This window comes from Agelaius tricolor, unplaced genomic scaffold (genome assembly GCF_023055355.1).
Source record: "Agelaius tricolor isolate 1412-34295 unplaced genomic scaffold, bAgeTri1.0.p SCAF_7, whole genome shotgun sequence".
Classification (NCBI taxonomy): domain Eukaryota; kingdom Metazoa; phylum Chordata; class Aves; order Passeriformes; family Icteridae; genus Agelaius; species Agelaius tricolor.
The window spans coordinates 36,592,269-36,613,497 of record NW_027269267.1 but is presented as its reverse complement, the minus strand read 5'-3'; the positions used below and the strand labels follow the sequence as shown (position 1 = coordinate 36,613,497).

The 21,229-nt window shown below is 40.4% G+C and overlaps 1 protein-coding gene across 2 annotated transcripts in view; it reads right to left on the bottom strand.

Moving 5' to 3' along the window:
* DZIP1 (DAZ interacting zinc finger protein 1) overlaps positions 1-21,229 on the bottom strand; it is a 39,046-nt gene extending 17,817 nt beyond the window's left edge. For both annotated transcript variants that reach the window (XM_071430967.1, XM_071430968.1), the window contains exons 1-12: positions 21,096-21,229; positions 19,224-19,295; positions 17,804-17,873; positions 17,236-17,730; positions 12,581-12,665; positions 10,895-11,019; positions 8,581-8,742; positions 7,758-7,895; positions 6,736-6,798; positions 5,366-5,506; positions 3,051-3,099; positions 1,707-1,766 (exon numbers count right to left, since the gene is read on the bottom strand). In XM_071430967.1, the coding sequence (XP_071287068.1) occupies positions 1,707-1,766; positions 3,051-3,099; positions 5,366-5,506; positions 6,736-6,798; positions 7,758-7,895; positions 8,581-8,742; positions 10,895-11,019; positions 12,581-12,665; positions 17,236-17,730; positions 17,804-17,806 (1,321 nt within the window). In that variant the 5' untranslated portion in view covers positions 17,807-17,873; positions 19,224-19,295; positions 21,096-21,229. The remainder of the gene's footprint in view (positions 1-1,706; positions 1,767-3,050; positions 3,100-5,365; positions 5,507-6,735; positions 6,799-7,757; positions 7,896-8,580; positions 8,743-10,894; positions 11,020-12,580; positions 12,666-17,235; positions 17,731-17,803; positions 17,874-19,223; positions 19,296-21,095) is intronic.

Sequence of the window (21,229 nt, the reverse complement as noted above, 5' to 3'; positions counted from 1 at the left end):
GAGATAAATAAAATAGTAATCAGCAAAGGAATCTGAAAGGAACACCTTCTTTGAGGTTTCATAATAAACTGATGGTGAATCTTTTGTGTATCAACGGCAGGAATAGCCTTTTCTATCTTGAGAAGTTTCACAAGATGTCACAAACTTCATATTTGAAGCAGCAAGAAACTATGAAAGATCTGAATGAGCTGATTTAAATTGTGAGAGTACAAAAAATACTAATGTTCACAGGACTGTTCCTCAGGAAATGTGCTCAGTATAAATGAAAGCAAATGCACAAAGGAACTAATGCTTCACAATCTTGGTGTGTAAGTTTTTAGCAGCAATAATCTTCATAAAACTTAAATCTTAAATTCAGGACAATTGCTAAATTATATGCTGTGACACTTCTTAGCCAGAACCAGACTGCAACTGTTTTGGTGTAATGAGGCTGGCTTAAATTAAAAGGAATTAATTGTTCAAAATGCTATTGCTAATTCTCTATACTTCATATACTATTACTTTTGGCTACACAGTATTCATCCATATAGTTTAACTTAGGAAGCTACAAGCAATGAACTACTAAACCTTGCATAGTTTAGAAAGAAATCTCTGTATTATTCAAATAATGTTACCATAGAATAATTAGCAATAATACAATCACTTTTCCTTTTTTAACTAATTCTTGTCTTGTCACATAGTCGAAAATGAGCACTGCACAAGTTTTTCATTCCTCATCAAGTTATCAAAAGCTTGATAGATAACACCCTTTCTCCACAGAGGCATTTTCAGAATTTTTTGTATTTGGTGAAAAAGAAAAATTATCTACATTTTTCACAGACAAATTCCATTTAGTGTCCTGTGACAGGCTTAAAAACTAAGAGAAATAATCAGGAAAAAAAACATTATTCAACTACAATTCAAATCAATAAACTGTTTTTAAACACAATGCTTGCTTGTTTTTCATTACTTAAAAGAAAAATAAAGAATTAGTTAATCACAGAATATTGGTATAGTAACAAAACTGTCCATTAATTTGCATACTGATTAAAAAAACAAAATTACTTTCACAAAACTATTTTCACAAAGTACAAAACAATGTAAATATAGCTCCCTTGCCCCCCTCCCCTTCTAAAGGATACCATAGGGCCACAAGTTAAAATACCTAAATAATGATCTATATGTAACCACAGGTATACTCTGGAAGAACTACAATGGGATAACTGTCTATTTTGATTATTTTTTCCGCATTTTTACTCCTTGCCATTTGAAGTCACATGGAAAATACAGTATTTCAAGACTTGCAAACAAACATCTCCACATGTTTCCCTATACAAACTCCAGCAGATGCATGTACCTATCCAGTATATGCATATAATGTACCTATCCAGTATAAGCATATTTTCCATTAGAAAACACAAATTTCTTCCTCAATATATTTCATCTAAGTGATTCAATAATATAACTATTCCAGGAAATATTCTCAGATTATTTTACTTTGTTTTTAATTTATTCTTCTCAGTAGTGCATCCTTATAATTATTTCATAGAAATTCTCAACTCTGACATAGAAATTATGTTCTTTCAATATAACTACTCTTAGACCTATGATTTGACAAAAGCAAATCTGAGAAATGATTTAACAAATTATTTGACAAACCTATGATCTGAGAAAAGAAAGGGTTAGATTTGAAAGTACTGGATCTGGACCTATCAAAAAAAACTTACCAGGTGGGGGAATTGATGGAGTTGATTTAGATTCTTGAAGACGCTCTACAGGAGTGTTCACTAAAATAACATAATAGTAAAAAAATAATAAAATTGTATTATTGTAAATAGTAACAGACAAATACAGATTCTTAAATATAGCAATATTCAATCATATTTATAAATCAGTTATGTTTTGACATTAATGGGCAAAAATAAACAAAACATTTACAAAGTAAAAACTGTTCCTTCACAACATAAAAGTACATCTCTATGTATGCTTAGCATTTTTAACACTTCTAGAATCAGGAAAAGAAACTACTAACTAAATCATCACTGGACTAGAACATGATCATTTTTTTGGTCACGAGTGCATGCTGCCTTTTGTGTCACAGGGAAGAAGTCTTGGCCCAAAGCTACTTAGTCAAGACCAGCCTGACCAGGGCTTGTATTCCCCAGAGAGGATCTGCAGCATCCACAAGTGACATCAATGAGTGCAAACACTCATACATCTATAGATCATGAATAGGGTGTAGCCTTGGAGTGAATTAAGTGGATCTGAATGCTCAGATCAGCTTGGGGCTAGGAGCAAATCTGCCATGGACTTTTACTTGTCTGTGCTTCAGTGTGAATAAATATGACCAGCTAGAGCTGAAAAGCCACACAGCCTTCCTCTATCTGAACCTACTCCCTGCTCTTTGACTCAGTTCAAGCCAGTGTCTTGTTAATACAGAAAAATGGTTTCCAAACTGGGATCAGAATTAATTCAGCAGTCATCACCTATTGCAAAAAACTTACTTCAAGTCACTGCAACTGCAGCATTAACCCATATGGGTGTTTGTAGTGCAGGACAATATCCTGAAACACTATTATCAGGTTTAGCTATTTGTAATAGACTTCAGATGTTAAAGTATTGCACAGACATAAATATAAGAGTTCTTAACATTCTTTGAACATCTGTGTCTTAACTGACAAGTTAATCCATTTTGTCTATTCTTTCACTATTTTCCCTTTTGTGAGTTCTGCAGCCTAAGGACAGTCAAGCATGAAAAAAAAATCAATTTAAATTGTACTTCATAAAACAAATCTGGAAATTTTTTACATAATACAAAAGAAAGTTGTTCTATTTTACATCTCTTCACTACTCAAGCAATCAACTTTGTCCATTAGAAGTCTTTACAGCCACAAAGCACGATCTTTGTAAATCATGGCATAGAAACAGGTAGATCCTCTGTGAAAAACAAATACATTTCCAGTGCTGATTTTATTTCAGTATTTTGTTAGTCAGGTTGATGTCTATATTTGTTTCAGCTAGGCTGCAGAAATCAGAAACTAAGTCTGTTTTTTCTTACAGTTTGTACTCACCATCATATGTTTTAACACTTGGAGCTGGTTTCACAGACAATTCTCTTATCTAAAGTAGAAAACACAGATACAGGAATAGATACAAATATAAATCATCAATATCTAGAATGAACATTTAGCATGAAATACCTAGTTTCAGTACTATTCCATAAGAGAAGTTATGGGTTATGATTTGGGGCAAAAAATACTACATCTGTGTCCAATATATATTTTGTTCATGCTTAATGAATGTTTTTGTGTTGTCTTGATGTCCACTCATGCTTTGTACATCTTGTTATTACATCAAATGAGAGCAGACTTAGGGGCCACTTCAGCACTTAAGAGTTTCAATACTTTCTTCCTCAGCAATTCATATCCCATTTTGCAAGCCTGGCTTCCACTACACAGAAACACTGGAGTGTTTAATTGCACATTGATTTTAAATGCATGAACAGTTCTCCTCTCTGCTTTACAGGTTTATCTATGTGACACCCCAGGACAAGCACTGAACTAACAGAGTAAAGGAAATATGCTGTCTGTAATGTGATCTAAAGAAAATAGGAAACTTGTGAATCCTGTATCACTAAAACAATGTTCTGCACTCCAATTCCCCAAAGAGAAGAAGAACACAATTCATTCATCAAACACACAGCCACTGTCAGATGGAGCTGGCACAAATATTGGACCCTGATCCTCTTTTATTTATCAGTTTGGTTATAGCCAGTAGTGCCTCTATTCATTGTCCATTAAGTTTGGATTCTGCAAAAGTGTTACCTATTTCTCAAGCCCTTCTATTTTGCAGGGATTGAGAATGTAGATCTGCACAACTGTATTTCACAAACACCAAACTTGGACTCCCCTGAACCTATTACACATCTGTGGTCATACTGTTATCTTTCCAAAGGTCACTTTATTGAAGGAAATTCATCTATGATTGTCCTCCATTTCTCCAGCTATAAAATTTGTGAAGGTGGAGATGCAAAAGCTATTATTTGTCTTTCCATTCTTTAAGCATTCAAGTATAAGTTTAACATTAATCTCAAGCAAAATGTGTAAAATCAGATTTACAAAGAATGCACCATCTGATAGAGGAACAGGCCACATATTCATGCCACAGTCTAAACTCCAGACTACCCAGATCTTCCCCCACCAATCACCTCTAAAAATCTATACTTATGTTTCAACAAAACCTTATTTTAGGCAAAAACAATTCATTTCCAAACATAGAATCATAGGCTATCTCACACTGGAATGGACCTACAAGGATCAAGTCCAATTCCCTCATTGGACTACCTAAAACTCAAACCTGAGAGCATTGTCCAGACATGCCAAGAGCTCTGACAGGCTTAGTGCCACAATCACTTCCCTGGGGAGCCTGTTCCAGTGCCCAACCACCCTCAGGGTGAAGAACCCTTTCCTAATGTCCAATCTGAATCTCCCTGCTTCATTCCATTTCCTTGTGTTCTATCACTGATCACCAGTGAGATCAGCACATCTTCCTCCATTGCCCCCCCTTGAGGCTGTGATGAGATCACCTCTCAGCCTTCTCCAAGCTGAACAAGCCAAGTAACAACAGCTGCTCCTCCTAAAATGCCCTCAAGACCTTTGATCACCTTGTTTGCCCTCCTCTGGATGTACTGAAATAGTCTGGTGCCCTTCTTACCCTGAGGCACCCAAACTGCACACAGGACTCAAGGTGAGGCAGCACCAGCACAAAGCAGAGCAGGACAATCCCCTCCCTCAATCAGCTGGAGATGCTGTGCCTGATGCACCCCAAGACATGGCTGGCCCTTGTGGCTGCCAGGGCACTGCTGACTCACATTCAACTTGACATCACCTCAAACCCCCAGATCTCTTTCTGCAGGACTTCTCTCCAGCTTCTTGCTCCCCAATACGTGGGTATAAGCAGGGTTACCCCATCTCAGGTGGAGAATCTGGCACTTGGTCTTGTTACATTTCACATGGCAATATTTCAAGTAATTATTCTCACAGTAATGAATATGATACTTTATTTTTAGTGTGAGAAGTAATGTATTTTCAGATTTCAAACACTAGATCCCGTTATGATTACATCCTTTTCACTATCAAAAAAGTTTGGTTTATTAAGCCTTTCTTTATCAAATGTGTTTTAATTCCTCGTACATTCCTGTGTCTCTTTTCCAGATCTATTCTTATTTATCAACATAATTTCCAAGGCCTTACCAAAGCACTCCAGCAATACTATTACAAACTGCAAATATTGAATATGCGGTCAGAGAAATATCAAAACCCAAATGCTAGTAGAGTGTTTCTCTGTGTCCTGTGCTCTCTGAAACAGAGTGTTTCACAAAACAGACCTGCTTCCTCTGACTAATAATCAGATCATTCTGCTCCTGAAGCCTCTTCTCCAGTTCTTCTATCCTCTTCCTGTAGAAGATGTTATTTCTGTTCAGGTCTTCCCTTGCTGATGTTTTGGTGTTCTCAACCTCTGACCGTAGCTAGAAAGCAATTAGAAGAAAAGTAACATCATATTAACACTATACAAAATATTTTAATGCTACAAAGTCTAAACAAGCAAGTGTCATGCTTAGATACTTTTAACATTTTTTTTCCTCAGCAAAAACCTGATGCCTTCTGTGACTTCACTAGGACTTGTATATATCATAGAACAGTTGTCTGGATCACTTTCAAATTACACAATGAAGACTACCTAAATCTCAATATAAAGAAAATAACATACACACATTGCTGAGATTGCCTAAAAATAAGATTGCAGGAAAAAGTGTATAGATCTATAAAAATGTTTTAATTGTAAATAGTGTCCAACAATGATACTTTAGGGAGGTGATACATTAATTTGTATGATAAACCTAGTATATTACCTCCAAATGTGGAAGAAAGGGAACATTATTTAGGTGCATCATCCCAAAAGTAATACTTACATTACTTCTCCCTTATTCTATTCTTGCACTGTATGTGGGTGTATCTTTAACTACATCCTTTTTGGGGACTGTTCCATGGTTCATCCCCAATGTTTTCTTGCCAGAGGAGGAGAAGCATTGGTCAGACCACTATGATCTGCTCAGTTCTTACATGGTCACGCAGATGAAAGGAAAATGAAAGGAAAAGAAGCAAGAGAAACAAAGCAGCAAAGAGATTAAAAAGAAATGCAGATGTAAAAAGAAATCTGAGGAATAAAGCTTTGTATAGTAAAATATATAAACTGATGCAAAATAAAATCCCATGGTGTTTTCTCCTGGAAAAGCTGAACAGATTCTGCATTAGAAAGCTACAACAGAAAAAGCAATAGAGAAGTGATAGGAAGGAGAAAAAAAAGACTGAGACACATGCCATAGGTCCATGGTAGCAGCAGGTGGATGAAAGCTACATGTTGGCAAGTCATATCTCAACTATTCAGCCACATAACATAGAAAATACTGTATAATACAGTGCTCACACAAACAGCTGTAAGCTCTTCAAAAGACAGACACAGTTTCATGTTTTTTTTCAGATTCTGAAATGATGAATTCATTTTCAACCCTGGCGTTAACTGAAACACCAAGATCCTACCATAACAGAAACACAGAGATGATAAATACAGCCAAGAGGACATACTGTTACAAACTCTTGATATCTGGCAGATGTACTAGAGCATATCAAGAACTACTGAAAGAGTAAATAAAAAAAAAGTCTCCTTTAGGTGTAAGTGGTTAGCTGTGCCACTTACCAGGGACGTTTCTGTCTCATGGTCATGACACTTGGCTTGCATACAAGACACCCACTTTTTTTCCTGCATAGAGGAAGTCCATGTTAATTCTTGTTAACAACACATTTAATTTGATATATGCAGCTTTATTTTTCTAAATAAAGCATAAATACTAAAAAGATGACAGATTCGATGAAATTTGAGTAACCCAGTACTTAATGCCTAGAACAGTTGATTTATACATCTGAGTGTGGTTTTCCTACCAATCACTCCAGAAACTGTATTTTCCTTCTGATTTGTATATGCAGTCACTGTGAGTGAGAAATACATAAGCATTTTGATACTTCTCTGGTATTAACAGAAAGAGTAGTAAGAGCAGGGGGTTTTCCCTTAAAGAATGTAATTTTGAGCACTCATTTACAACATATTTTCCATAATAATGAAAAACCCCAACATTAACAAACGAGTTTTAGAGTGAAGCCAATTTTCTTTGATGAAATAAAAAAAAACAAACCATAAAGCCAAAGTAAGTTTTGTACATCTTTGCACAGAAATGATCAAACTTCTGTATAATACCAGCAGTAAACAAAGGCCTTCACATCCCAAAAACCATGAAAGAAAACAAAAGGCACAGGTTGGAAAATCCTGTTAGGAAGTTTCCTAATTTTCATTTTGGGAAATGGAATATTCCAATTTTTCTGTAAGTGGCCTCACGGATGGGTAAACATAAATGCTTTTTTAGAGCCTTCTGGAATTGAACTGCCACCACACTTGGCAAAGACAGATATGCTTAATCATAAAGAATAAGAGAATATCAATAAATAAGCAAGAATTACTTCATTTATAAAAGATAAAGAAAATAAATCCTTGTTTCTCATTATATGGATAGTATTAAATAGTATTAAATCTTTAAAACCAGATATTTTTGGCATTAGAAATAATGAAAATTTTCCTTAGGGATTTCATATCCTACTCAGAGATGAAGAAAAATAAAAAGAAAGCAAGTAATCTGTCAAAAGCAATATATTAAGTTACAGTGTTACCTGTTTTTCCAGAAGTTTAACCACATATGGATGATCCCGAAGATGATGAAGTTTCTCCTCTGTAAACTCATGGCTGTCTTTCAGTGTTCCTAAATTGGATTTTTGTTGCATATTGGACTTTTGTAATTCTAACAGTTGCTAATAGGAGGGAGGAGGAATACAAAATTTTCTTTAAACACAGTTATGCAGAGATTGCATCAGATATTTCTCCCATTTCACGTAAGGTCAGCATTTATCAAATTTCACGTCATCAATAATATCTACATCTAAAATAAATATGACTTGTAAAAGTACACAGGACCTAGCAGCTGCAAAATGTAAGCTGCTCTGGTAATGCCATGCAGATTTGATTTCTGACCCAGCCATACTTTCATGATTCTCTTGCTAGTGAACATTTCCAAAGCATGTGCTGGAAACAAATTAATTCTGTCAGGACGGTAATGCAGAGGTTAGTGTCCTCCACACCACTTGTGAAAATATTAACATAAGGATACTTAACATACAGCAACCACAACAACATCTACTAACCTATAAACAGGCATTCAAAGGCTGAGGAGTACAGAAAAAAACTGACATAACTGATGAAGGGATCATTCATTCATACAAAGCAATCCTTTAAATAAAAAGGCCCACAGCCTGAAGTTATGTTTATAAAATACCTGTGTACAAAGATACAATTAGAGCTACCACTTAATCATTATTTTTAAGAGTTCTGTAGGAAGAGCTTTACAATGACTATATCACACTTCAAATATGTGAAATTCACTGCCATCTATTGTAAGGGATTCATGCTCTAAAATGTTCAAAAATTTAAATTGCTTACATTTTCTAAGGTTGAATTTCTCGAATGTAAGTCCTTAAGCTCTTTTGTAAACATATCTTTCACTTTTTCTATTTGATCAGCAAATTTCTCTCTTTCCTCGTCTTTCCATCTATGAAATGATTGTAGAAACTCTTCTTCTTTTGATTTTTGCTGCTCGCATTCCTGAAATTTAAAAAAAAAATAATTATTGGTGATGTTTCCTCACATTCAATACAAATTCAAGCTCCTAAACCACATGTGGAATGCAGTCACTTTCAACATTTGGGAAATGCTGTGACATCAAAAAACATAACAGCAGGTTTAAGAATTCTAGGGTAGCAAACTATACATACTGCTAAACAAGCTAAACAATTATACTTCAAAACAGTTCAGGCAGTTTATTATTTTTCACTGAAAAACACACAAATGACCGTACTCGGTCATATCAAAGATTCACTTCAGTATCCTGTTTCTCACAAAGGCCTTAAGTGTGTAAGTAAGAAAGGCTGATATTGGGGCAAGCAAAAGTGCATGTTCTCCTTCACAGTCTCTAAGTTGCCAGCTGTTTTCAGCTCAGAGGACTTCTGGAGCCTGATACAGTCCTGTGGACTTCATTAACTGCATAAACTTCAATACATTTCTCCTCATACACTTTGCAGTGAACCCCTGTGGCTGCATCACCTTTAGCAACTGCAACACCTTTTGCCAATGAGTTCCACAAGCTGCATAAAGAGCTAAGCACTTTTCTTGTTTTAGTTGTTTGAATCTGGCTCCTGCTAGGTACATTTGATGGATTCTGAGCCCTGAACTGGAGAACAGAGAGAATCCCTATTCACTCTGTGTAACTCATGACTTCACAGGTATCATTATCTCACCCTCCATCTTCATCAAGCATTTGTCTCTCTTTCAGAGTGACAACTCTTAGCAAGCTCAGTCATTCTAAATACTGACAGATCATCTTTGTAGCCCATGTCCATAACTTTTATAGCTCTAGTCTATCCTTTTTAGATGAAGGGACTAGACTCACACAACACATTTAGGCTGTGGCTTGCACAGTGATTTTTCAGAATAATTGGTAGTATTTGGTTTTCTTTGCTAGCTGCTACTAACATTTCCCCAGAGCTATATATCACAAGCCTAAGATCTTGTCCTTCAGTAACAGCACTCAGCTCAGAACCCACTGTTTCATAAATGAAATTAGAACCATTTTACCCCTATATGCCTTTACCCCACTTCATCCATTAGAAAACTTCAACCATTCCACTATACAATGATGAATTTTTATATAGTTCTCAAATTGTTTAAAGTCCTGCATTTCACTGCCCAGGACATATGTATCTTTTAGGAAACACCAACATTTTTCCATCACAGCATTCACTCTGAATTTGCTCTCTATAATATGCAATCATTGTACAACTAGGAAGAATGAGATCACCTGTATCCTTCACTCAAGGATAAGATCTTCTCTCTTTCAATCAAAAGACATTTTGGTGGACATTGTGCCACCTGAATTGACAGTGGATGTCAGTCATGGCAGACAAACTGTAATGAGTCACACCACACATTTCTATCTTCCCTGACATCCCAGAAAAACAGAGGAGTTTTGAAAGCTTCTTGTTGTGTAACACTGCAGACTGTAGCTTCAGGACATTTCAGGTAGTCCCCTTGCAGTTAGGAGTCTCAGCTAAGACAAGTGACTTCAAAAGAGGCCCCTAAGGCACCAAAAAATCTACATTGTTATGAATGAATGTGTTATGAATACTCCAAGTTCCACCTCATAAGCAAAACAATGCTTTGGGGGCAGGAGAAATATGTTATAGATGTATTTCTCAAAAGTTAGGCACAGAAAGAATGAGTAGAATACTTTCCACATGTCCACATAGGGCCAAGACCCATTATTGTGACAGTACCTGCTCTCCTAAGTGAAACTCTAGCAGCTTTTGATTTGGCCATTCAGGACTTTTGAAAATGGAAGCTGAACACTTCCAAGAAAGGAGGAACAAAAGGATTGAAGAAAGAGAAGTCTGAAGCTGAGTTCATGGAAAACAACACTCCATGTTTTACATAAGATCAGGGTTTCCTCTGAAAACAAGGAAGAAAACAATCATCCATCATAGACTATCCGGTTGGAAGGATCAGATTGGATTATCCTCCAGGATAATCTGGTCCAGCCTTTCTTGACAACAGCACAAACTAGACAAGGTGGCCCAGGACCCTGGCCAGCTGAATCTTGAAAGTGTTCAACTTTGGGAAATCCAGTACTTCAGTGGGTTGAGTGAACACAGTTCAAAGTGCTAATTCTTTTGAGACATTCACATTACTTAGCAAGTATTACCTTAGACAACCTGGCCAAATTAGCCTGTTGTTCAAACTCTAACTGGGACTTGGTGAGCTGCAGCTGCTCCTTCAGTTTTTCAATCTCATCCTGCAGTTTTTCTATATTTCCTTTCTTCTTCTGTTCTGTTTGAAAGAAACACAGATTTTAAGAAATTTGTTGCAATTTCTGGAACTGTAATACTTACTGCAAATACATTTCTAGGGTTTCAGTAACATTTTCACAAAGTGTGACTTTCTTAGACCATATTCCCTCCCACTACCATGATTCTCCATAGATGCTTTTAAATACATATGAATACATATGAATATATATTATTCTCTGGACTGCTAACTTACCCTCAAATACTTGTACCACTTACATGTGAAATAGTTCAATAAATATTTACATGAAAAAGTATTCTATAACCTAATTTCAAAGGAATTTAAGCAACACAGGCTCATAAAAAGGATGTACAAAGGACAAAGTGAACCTCAGTTATTCAATCTCTTAGGTTAAGTTTATTCTAAATAACCTTTGTAAGGAGTCCAGTTGGAATACAACAAATTATTTATGTGGATAGAATTGGGAGAATATCAAACAAAAAATGTTAAAATGTGCAAAAATCACAACAATCTTCAACCATGAAACATTTTATCAATTTACCAATTATTTACTTGCCCATCATCTGGGAATCTGAATATTATTTCAGAAATAACTGAATGGGATATTTTCCCCAGAGAGCCATTTCAGGCTTTTTTACAACAATAACTTCAACTGTTTCTGCAGCATCTTACACTATCATTTTTATCAAGTGTAAGGTGCACAAGAGCTTCTTTCTTTTTAAAATATATTCACACTTCCTCTGATTAGCTGCCTAATCAGACCCCTCTCACTCTTGCTGCTGTTTCATTTGCCTGACAAGCTATACTTCAGACCTCATTAGATTCTTCCCACTTTTTCTCCTCCCAAATGCTCCTTTTTTCCTAACTTGTTCTTATTCTAACCACTGTTACTTGTCAATACTTGTTTGTCCTTAGCAATAAATCATAAGCATGCAGCCTAGCAGGAAGGAGAGAAATTAGATATGAATGAAAGAAACTTTGACATCATTGTTTTTCAAACTAAACATCTTTTAGTGAAGAGAGAAAAAAGTATGCAAGTTAGTGGTAAAGCAACCTTGAGTATCATAGATAGATGAAGTTAGACTGTTCTTAACAGTTTCTCTTTCTCACTACATTTTACAGTCACTTTAGTTCAGGAGACCCTGATTCTATTCAAACTGATTTCAGGTGGGGTGGACTATTCATGTATTTATAATTATTATATATTTGCAAAATTTATTTTCCTTAGTGCATCTTGTTCATTTTACCCATGCCTTCCTAACATACATGCCTAAAGAGGAACTGTGCTCTGAAATGTACTACTGGCTAAAGTATTTAACAGAAATGCTAGTTTGAAAAGATGCTGCAGATATGTCACATCGGTTTTTGTTAACTATTTTCCAGAGACTGAAACATATGTTGCCCAATACATTGTATCAGTCAGCGGCACTTGCATTCACACAAACTGGGATCTGCCACTCAAAAATTAAAAGTAAAAACTTTTCTTCCAAGTTACACAAAATCATGGACTGCGCATCCTCACTGTATTTACACTTTTCTCAACCACCTCTCTCAATTTTTTGGATAACATTAAAGTACATACCGATCTCAGACTCCCCTGGGTGACGTCTTTGAATGTGACTTTGTAAAAAGGAATAGGTCATAAAAGCCTTTTCACAAAATGGGCACTACAAAAAAATAAGAAAAAAACAGTTAAAAAAACATTAGTAACATCTTTTTGGTAAATACAGTGGTTAAGGTTTTGAACAGGTTATTACATTTTGTTCAAATGTAAAAAGAAGGTAACTTCAACAAATTCCATCTCACAAGAATAAGAACAAAAATTCTCATGGTACCCAGTTATTGTAAAGTCATTAGTATATTAATGCTATTTAACATTTCACAGTGATGGTCATGAGCAAGAATCTGATTGTGCTAGGCACTGCACAAACTGAACAGAACAGACTCTGGCCAAGCAAGTTCAAATTCAGGTATAAACCACAGATAAGTATTCATATATATAGGTAGAGAACTATAAAGAAAAGGCATGACAACCCTCTTCAGCACAATACACAGACTTCAGCCAACCAGTAGCTCAGGTGTTCTTAAGATTCATGCAACACCACAAAGTAGAGCACCACACAGCTGGAGAAAACCAATAATGATGGGTTTGAGTATATGGGTTGTAAGATGGCAATACTCAAAGGACATGTAAAATACCAGACATTTCAACCAAGGTAAAGTAGCAGTACACAATTTTGTAAGAAAAGGTATGTAGTTACATTAGTATGCCACCTAGAATCCTTCTGAAGCACCAAGTTCTTTCAATTACTGTTTCTATAATTAACCTACTAGTTTTGAATACAAATTCGAAGTCAAATTTGGATCCCACCCTTTTTGAAATATCCTTTTTGTTCACCTTTAAAATACATTCTACTAACGTTCAGAATATATTAAAAATAGGTGGGTTGTACAAGGACAGAAGCTGCATCTAGAAACCCTGTAACATACACATGAGGGCCCCTCATCACTTTAGGGTCATTAATTACCTCTATCTCATACTTTTTTTCAAATAAATATATTTTAACAAAACTCAGACAAAAAAGTCATCTTACTTATCAGTGTGATATGACAGTAAGAAACCAGCTTAATAGGTTCAAGACCTTGTCACCATAATCAATGCAGGAAGGAGGATCTGGGGAACTACAGGCCTGTCAGCCCAACCTTGGTGCCTGGCAATGTTCTGGAACAGATCATCTTCAGTGTGATCACATAGAGGACAACCAAACAATCAGACCCAGCCAGCATGGGTTTAGGAAAGGCAGGTTCTGCCTGACTAACCTGATCCTTTTATTGCCAGGTGACCCACCTAGTGGGTGAGGGAAAGGCTATGGATATTGCCTGTTGGACTTCAGCAAAGTGTTCAGCACCATCTACCACAGCATTCTCCTGGAAAAGCTGGCAGCTCATGCTTGGACAGGTGCACTCTTTAAGAACTGGATGGATGTCCAGTCCCAGAGATTGTCGTGATGTCGCATCCAGTTGACATCTGGTCACTGTCATGTCCCCAGGGATCAGTGTTGGGGACAGCCCAGTTTAATATGTTTATTGATGATTTGGATGAGGGGATTGAATGCACCTTAGGTAAATTTGCAGACAACACCAATTGAACAGGATCTGCTGGAGGGTAGGAGTGCTCCGCAGAAGGATCTGGATAGGATGGATTGACGGACAGAGGCCAACTTTATGAGGTACAGCAAGACCAAGCACCAGGTCCTTCACTTCAGCCACAAAACTCCCTGCAGCATTACAGGTTTGGGGCAGTGTCTATAAAGCTGCTCAGTGGAAAAGGACCACAGGGTGTTGGCCAGCAGCTGCTGAACATGAGCCAGTGTGTGCCCAGGTGGCCAAGAAGGCCAGTGTCACCCTGGCTTGTATCAGCAGTAGTGTGGTCAGCAGGACCAGAGCACTGATGATCCCTCTATACCCAGCCTTGGTGAGGCCATACCTCAAATCCTGTGTCCAGTTCTGGGCCCCTCACTACAAGAAGGACATTAAGCTGCTGGAGCATGTCCAGAGAAGGGCAATGGAGGTCTGGAGGGTAAGATCTACCAGGAACATCTGAGGGGGCTGGAGGTGTTCAGCCTGCAGAGAAGGAGGCTCAGATCTTATCACTCTTTACAACTGCCTGAAAGGAGGGTGTAATTACACAGGGGTCAGTCTCTTCTCCCAGGTGACAAGTGACAGGACAAGAGGACTTAGCCTCAAGCTGTGACAGGGAAGGTTCAGGCTGGACATCAGAAGGAATTTCTTCATTAAAAGGGTGGTTAAACGTTGTCATGGACTGCCAAGGGTGGTAGTGGAGTCACCACTCTGGAGGTGTTCAAGAAATAAATGAACACTGCACTTAGTGCCATGGTCTAGTTGACAAGATGTTGATCAGTCAAAGGTTGGACTTGATGATCTCAGAGGTCTTTTCCAAGCTAAATGATTCTGAGATTATGTGGGATTCCCAAATTTCATATTATATTTAAAATGCTGCCACTGGTAGTCGAGTATCCTATAAAACACACTTTTCATCAAACACTAAAGCCATGAATAATTAAGACAAATTTTGTTCAGTAAATGCAAGACCTACTATAAAACCAAAATAAAGTGATATAATATGGCAGCAAAGCATTACTACCAACCAAGAGGGAGCTTACAGTGTAACAGATTGCACATGATTTACAGAACTAAATTGGCTGTGAAATAATGTTATCCATTCAAGCACAAACTTCATGTCAGTTTGACTTGCTGGAAGTGAAAGAAAGCTCTTACTGCAGGAGACAGGAGTAACATAGGGAACATTTAAGTTTTGAATTATGTAACACTTTTCTTGCAACTACTTTTCAGCGTTAACTACAACATGCACTTTATGCCCACATTATACATGAGAATGTAAGATTTCTGAACAAAGTATCAAAAAAGTGAAAAATATTATTTTAAATTAAATTTGTATTACTCACATGAAGGTACTTAAATTTATGACTTGTAGGTATCAGTACCATTTTATAGTAGCATTTCATGGTTAAATTTATATTGATCTTGGATTGAAGGCATTACAGCTGAATTCCAAAACATTTACATTAGCTGTAAAGTGCACTTCCGCTAAAAAAGGCTTATTTGTAAACAAGTAACAGGCTTATTTGCAAAACATCCAAGACTTTGAGGGCATGGAATCTGAGCTACCCTCTCAGGAACATCAGAAAAGCCCCTCTTATCTGGCAAGAATGATCAGGGCACAGATAAATATCACAGAGCTGTTGTTCACTGATCATACTACTACCCTGCATTTACAAACACTGGGAAGAGTTTAAATTATTTTGGCATACAAACTCAGAATCCTGAAAACACTGTAGAACTTCAGGTATTGTTCAACATCATTTCCTGAACTCATTTTTCTCATGTGAACTTAAATAACTTCTAGAGAAAAGAAACAGAAGAATGAAAGGGGGGTGGGGAGATCAGAAGTTTACTTTATATGAAATCAAATTACAAATGGGAAATAGATTTCCATCTCTGTTTTACTGCAAATGCCATTGAACAGATTAGCAATGAGACAAGTTCACTACCATGCTTTTCAGCTTCCACAGAGGCAGGTGCAGGCTACAAATATTTCCGGAAAATTTGATAACATTTGGCAATCACAGTGTGAGAACTATTTAAGTTTACAAATAAAATGACACATTTATCTTTTGCAACACAGGACAAACTGCTTTGAGAGTTGCATAAAGGTTTTTTTTTAAATAATACCATATCAGCAGCTTGTCCTCAAGACTAACACTTGAATGCATGAACCTTGCCTCATGTACAGTTCTACTCTTGGGGCATAAGGTACCTTTTCCCTTACAGAAACACTTGAGCCAACTTAGCTGATGTCTTAAATATTGAACTTTGCCTGTAACTATAAACATAGAGGGCTAGCCTGAAATCACGTCAAGTCTGTGTCCAGTGTACCCTTTAGACTTCAGATTACATTTGAAGCTGAAATTTGCATTCCCAAAACCTGAAAATGCTGATGCTGAAAAATACCTAGACCAAACGACCACACCATTGTAGTGAGACAAAAAACCCCTCCCAATTTAAACAGAGTGCCATGACACTATCAGTCAGAACAGCTGTGTATTAAGGTTCTTAAGAAAGACCCTTTAGGAACATATTGTTGTGGAATCAGAGCTGAGCTAACTCACTGAAGCTCTTTACCATCTTGCCTGAGTCACTTCTGAGTCACACACACAAGCAGAAACTTTGTGGCAGGAGAACATCAGTGCAGGACAATGACTTCTCACAGACACTACATTACTGCTCAGCATCAGTTCCAATGCTTTTGTCCTGTGTGTTTTCTGACCACGCAGTTGGCAGACAAGGAAAGACAGCAACACAACAAAGTAGTAACTTTTATCATAGGTTTTGTATGTGTGTGTATCTGACATTCCAGATGCATCTAAAGCAAATCCAAGAGTAAAGAACATATGTTAGTAAAGAGAGGATTTGTTAAAGATGATGTAGCATTCTCCCAAGAGTCTCTGAAACACAGATGGAAAACAAGTGCCAGCAAGACACTTCCTTTTGCAAGGTCACTGGTTCTTGCAGCTCCAGCCTGTCACCCAGCAAGCAACTGCACCCCAGCAGAGTGGGGCTGCTCTGCTGCCCATCCCAGCAGGCTCAGAGCTGACAAGGTGAGGGTGACTGGGCCACCAGGCCCTCTCTTCTCACCTGGTGGTAGTTGGCTCGTGCCTCCAGCATCATCTGCTGGGTGCTGATCATCTTCTTTCTCCGCCGGCATTCCTCCTTAAGCCCTTGGATCTCCTGCGAGCGCTGTGCCACCTCCTTGGCCAGCTGGTCACGCTGGGCCTGTGTCTCTCTCAGGGCCTCCTCCAGGCTGCCGAGCTGGGCGCTGAGGTACTCCTGGGAGTGCAGCAGGTACTCGGTAGAGAGCTGTGCCAGGCGCAGCAGCTTCAGCAGCAGCGGGTCTGCGGGGCCCTGGCAGTGCGGGCAGCACTCCCGCTCGGCGTTGCAGAAGGTGACATGCTCCAGGAGCGCCTGCAGGACCGCCACGTCCCCCTCCCGCGCCACCCGCTCCACGTCCACGGTGCTCAGCCGCCGCCAGTCCGGGTTCTCGTGCCGCACGCGGAACTGGAATGCGGGAAACGCCGCCGGCCCCGCGCCGGGCCCGGTTGCAGGCGGGTGGTAGGTGCGCTGGGAGAAGGGCTGCGGGAGAGAGACACGGCTCAGCCCCGGCCGGCGCTCCCCGCCCCGCCCGCCCGTCCGTCCCGGCGCTCACCATGTCCCGGCTCCGTCCCTGCGGCTCCGCTCGGCGCCGGCGTCCTCCGCGTCGCTATAGCAGCCCCGGCCTGCGCGACGGGAGGCGGCAGTGACGCCGGGCTGTGCCGCCTCCCGCCCGCCCCGCCGCTCCCCGCCCCACGGCCCTGCCTTCGGCTCCGTGCTCGGCACAAATCCCGTCCTTCTCCCTCCCGACATCCTCCTCCCGCGACGCCTCCACAGCCTCCTGGCAGCGCCGCGCTAGGGAGCTCTCTCCCGCGGGTCCCGGTGCTCCCGTTGCCCCGCACGCAGCGCATCCTTTACCATCTTCACACGCTACTCGCATCAACAAACGTGTCCTCGGCTCCGCTCTTATGTTTATGCATCCTTGACACAGCTACACAGCACACGCTTTCTCTCTCCACATTCCCTTCACTTCTTCCAAGTCTGTACATGCCACACTGCTTGCACCTTCACTGCATCAAAGTGACTCCCTATCCTGTGCCTCCTCCGAGCTGCTCCTGACTCCAACCCTTCTCACTCCTCTACCCCTGTGCTGTCCTGTGCCCTTCTCCAGCCTTGCCTACTCAACTTTCTCCCAGATGTGACAACACCTGTCACCTCCCCACCATCAGGATTCATACATATGTCGTTTCTCTGTACATCTTCATGCAGCTGCACCCTCATGTGCCTCAGCTGGTAGCTCTATGCAATCTCTCCAGTGCCACTCCATATCCCTCCCAATGCCCACACACCTGTCGGCTGCTTGCAAACACCTTCCTCGCCTTAACACAGTCACAATTGGCAGGCCGCTTCCACATGCTCTCGTCACTCATCAAACCAACACACCTCTGCCTGGTGTCAGCTCACACCAGACCCACTCCTGCAACCATATAACCCCACAACCTCACCACATCTGTCATTCCTGTCTCATTCTACCAAGGCCAAACACTTCAGCTCCATGAAGCACCTCATGCCTTGCATATATCACCTATTTTACCATCTATACCACCTATTTTACCATCCATGCACAAATACTTTTCTTCAACGCAACCAACAACTTCAGCCTATATCCCCACCCCAATCCCCAGTGCTCCCCAGTTTGGTGTTTCCCTTGCTCCTGCTCAGTTGCTTCCAACACTATTTCTAAGCAGCAGCATCCTTCTCCTCCATCATACAAAATTAACCTATTCCACTCTTCTCCAAAAACCTGCTCTTTCTGTTACCATTTCTTAATATTTCAGTCCCCTAGCTATGTCTGCCTTACTGCCATGTTCCACATTTATATATCCTTAACTTTTCAGTCCCTTCCACACATATTTTAGTTTCTCATCCTCTTGGTCATTCCTATATACATACCTCTCCAAGAACAGCCACACAATATATATCTGATCATACACTCCATTCCATGGATTCCTCTACAACATGCATTATAGACTCACAGAGATGTTCTCAAGGGACCTCTGGTGATCATCGTCCAGTCCAAATTTCTGCCGCACACTAGTTCACATCACCTGTGGCATTTAAGATGAACAGACAATCCATGACCTCCCTGTTCAACCTGTTGCATTTCTGTGCTCTCCTCCTGATGAAAACATTTTTCTTAATGTGTCGCCGAGTATCTGCTATTACCAAGATTAAAAAATGGTTTGAATATTTTTGCCGCAATTGTTCAAGTAACTGTAGGCCACTACTAGAGGGCCCCTTTTATTCTCTTCACCACACTAAAGAAGCCCAGCTCCCTCACCTTCTTCTCATAGACCATGTAGATCCTAATCATGTTAGGCCTCCTCGGTCCCCTTTCAGCTCCTCCACATAGTTCATACTCCCCTTTAGTATTTCCCTCCATTTGCCTCCTAGGAACTTGTAATGAACCCCACCTCTCATCACATTGCCCTCTCCAATATAAACAGTAACATATCTACCAGTAATCACGATATAGAACTACTTCCACAAAAATACCAGCAATGTTGCTACATGCACCAACACAAGCACCATCACAAATTACAAGGTCTTAGTTTTATGTAGATTTCTATGTTGGTTGTTGCTTTTTGGACCTTGAACCTTAAGCCTACTGGTCACACTTACACACTAGGTTCAGTTCCATTTAGATTTTTCCATCACTTACCAGGCCACTTGTTTTTAATTTAGAAAAGGTACTGTGTGCTGTTTGCAACATTGCAGTCTTCTCCTGCAAGAATATTTTTGCCACCTCCTTTTCCACAAACAGAGTCTCCAGCAAATCTTCAAAGAGATCTATTTAACTTTTTTTGATGTATATCAATTTATATATATATTATATTACACATAATGAAATTAACTCCCAAAGATCTAAGCCCAATATGTACTTCATGTATTTGACATAGGAGAAACTTCTTTACATAAAAACCACGTGAATTTGAAAGCTACCACTTTGTGTGTCAAGCAGAAGAAGCCTGAAAAAGCACATATTAAATAAGGGCCTTTCATTGACAGATGCATTGGTTTAATTAGAAAAAAAATAACCAAACATTATTTAAAGCCAGCAAAGTAAACCACACCTGAGGACAGCTTATTCTTCTCAACCAATGTATCTAGTCAGGAATATCCATACAGATTTGGAGCATGCTGCTCCAACTAAACCTGCTTTTACTGAATGTGACCTTGCAGTGGTACATCATCTATCCATCATATAATGGTCTTTATTGGAATGCACCTTAAAGACCATCTAGTTCCCACCAGCTGCCATGGGCAGGGTCACCTTCTAGTAGACCACGTCACTCGGAGCCCCATCTAACCCGGCCTTGAACACTGCCAGGGATGGGAGGGGCACCACGAACTTGTGAAGAGTCACAAGCCGCCCAGGCATCTCGATGGAGACAGAAGAAGTACGTACGGACGGAGGCGGTCCTTTTTGATCTTTTTCCCCTTTTCTTTCTGCCGGATTTACTCTATTCTGGGAGCTGTGCCCATGAGGAATTTGGGGTCATCACCCACCCGCGAGGCCTCCTCGGTCAAGGATGGCACCGCTTGCTCCCCCGGCCACCCCTCCTCTCCGGGACGGGCGGCAAGGGGGAAAAGCGGCGCTTCCCCGCGGCGGTGTCCGCGGGCCAGGCCCGGACCCGGCGCTCCGGCAGGCGGCCGAGCACGGCCGGGCCTGCGGGAGGCCCCGAGCCGGGTTCCATCTGCCTGCCAAAACCGAGGGCTCCGCTCCGGAACGCGGCCGCCTCGCCGCTCCCTCCCGCCTGCCCCAGGGGAGAGGCCGCTCCGCACTCTGCCTCCCGCCACCCTCCTGCGCCAGGGGTGGGGGGCAGAAAGGGACACCCTGCGCTCACCTCCGGCTGCAGCTCCGCGGGTCTCGGCGGGCGCCGCAGGGCGCGGAGAGGCGGAGGGGCGGCGGGGCTGCGGCCGCTCCCGCCCCGGCCGTTACCGGCGGTGCCGCGGCGGGCGGCGGCTGCGCCCCCCGGCC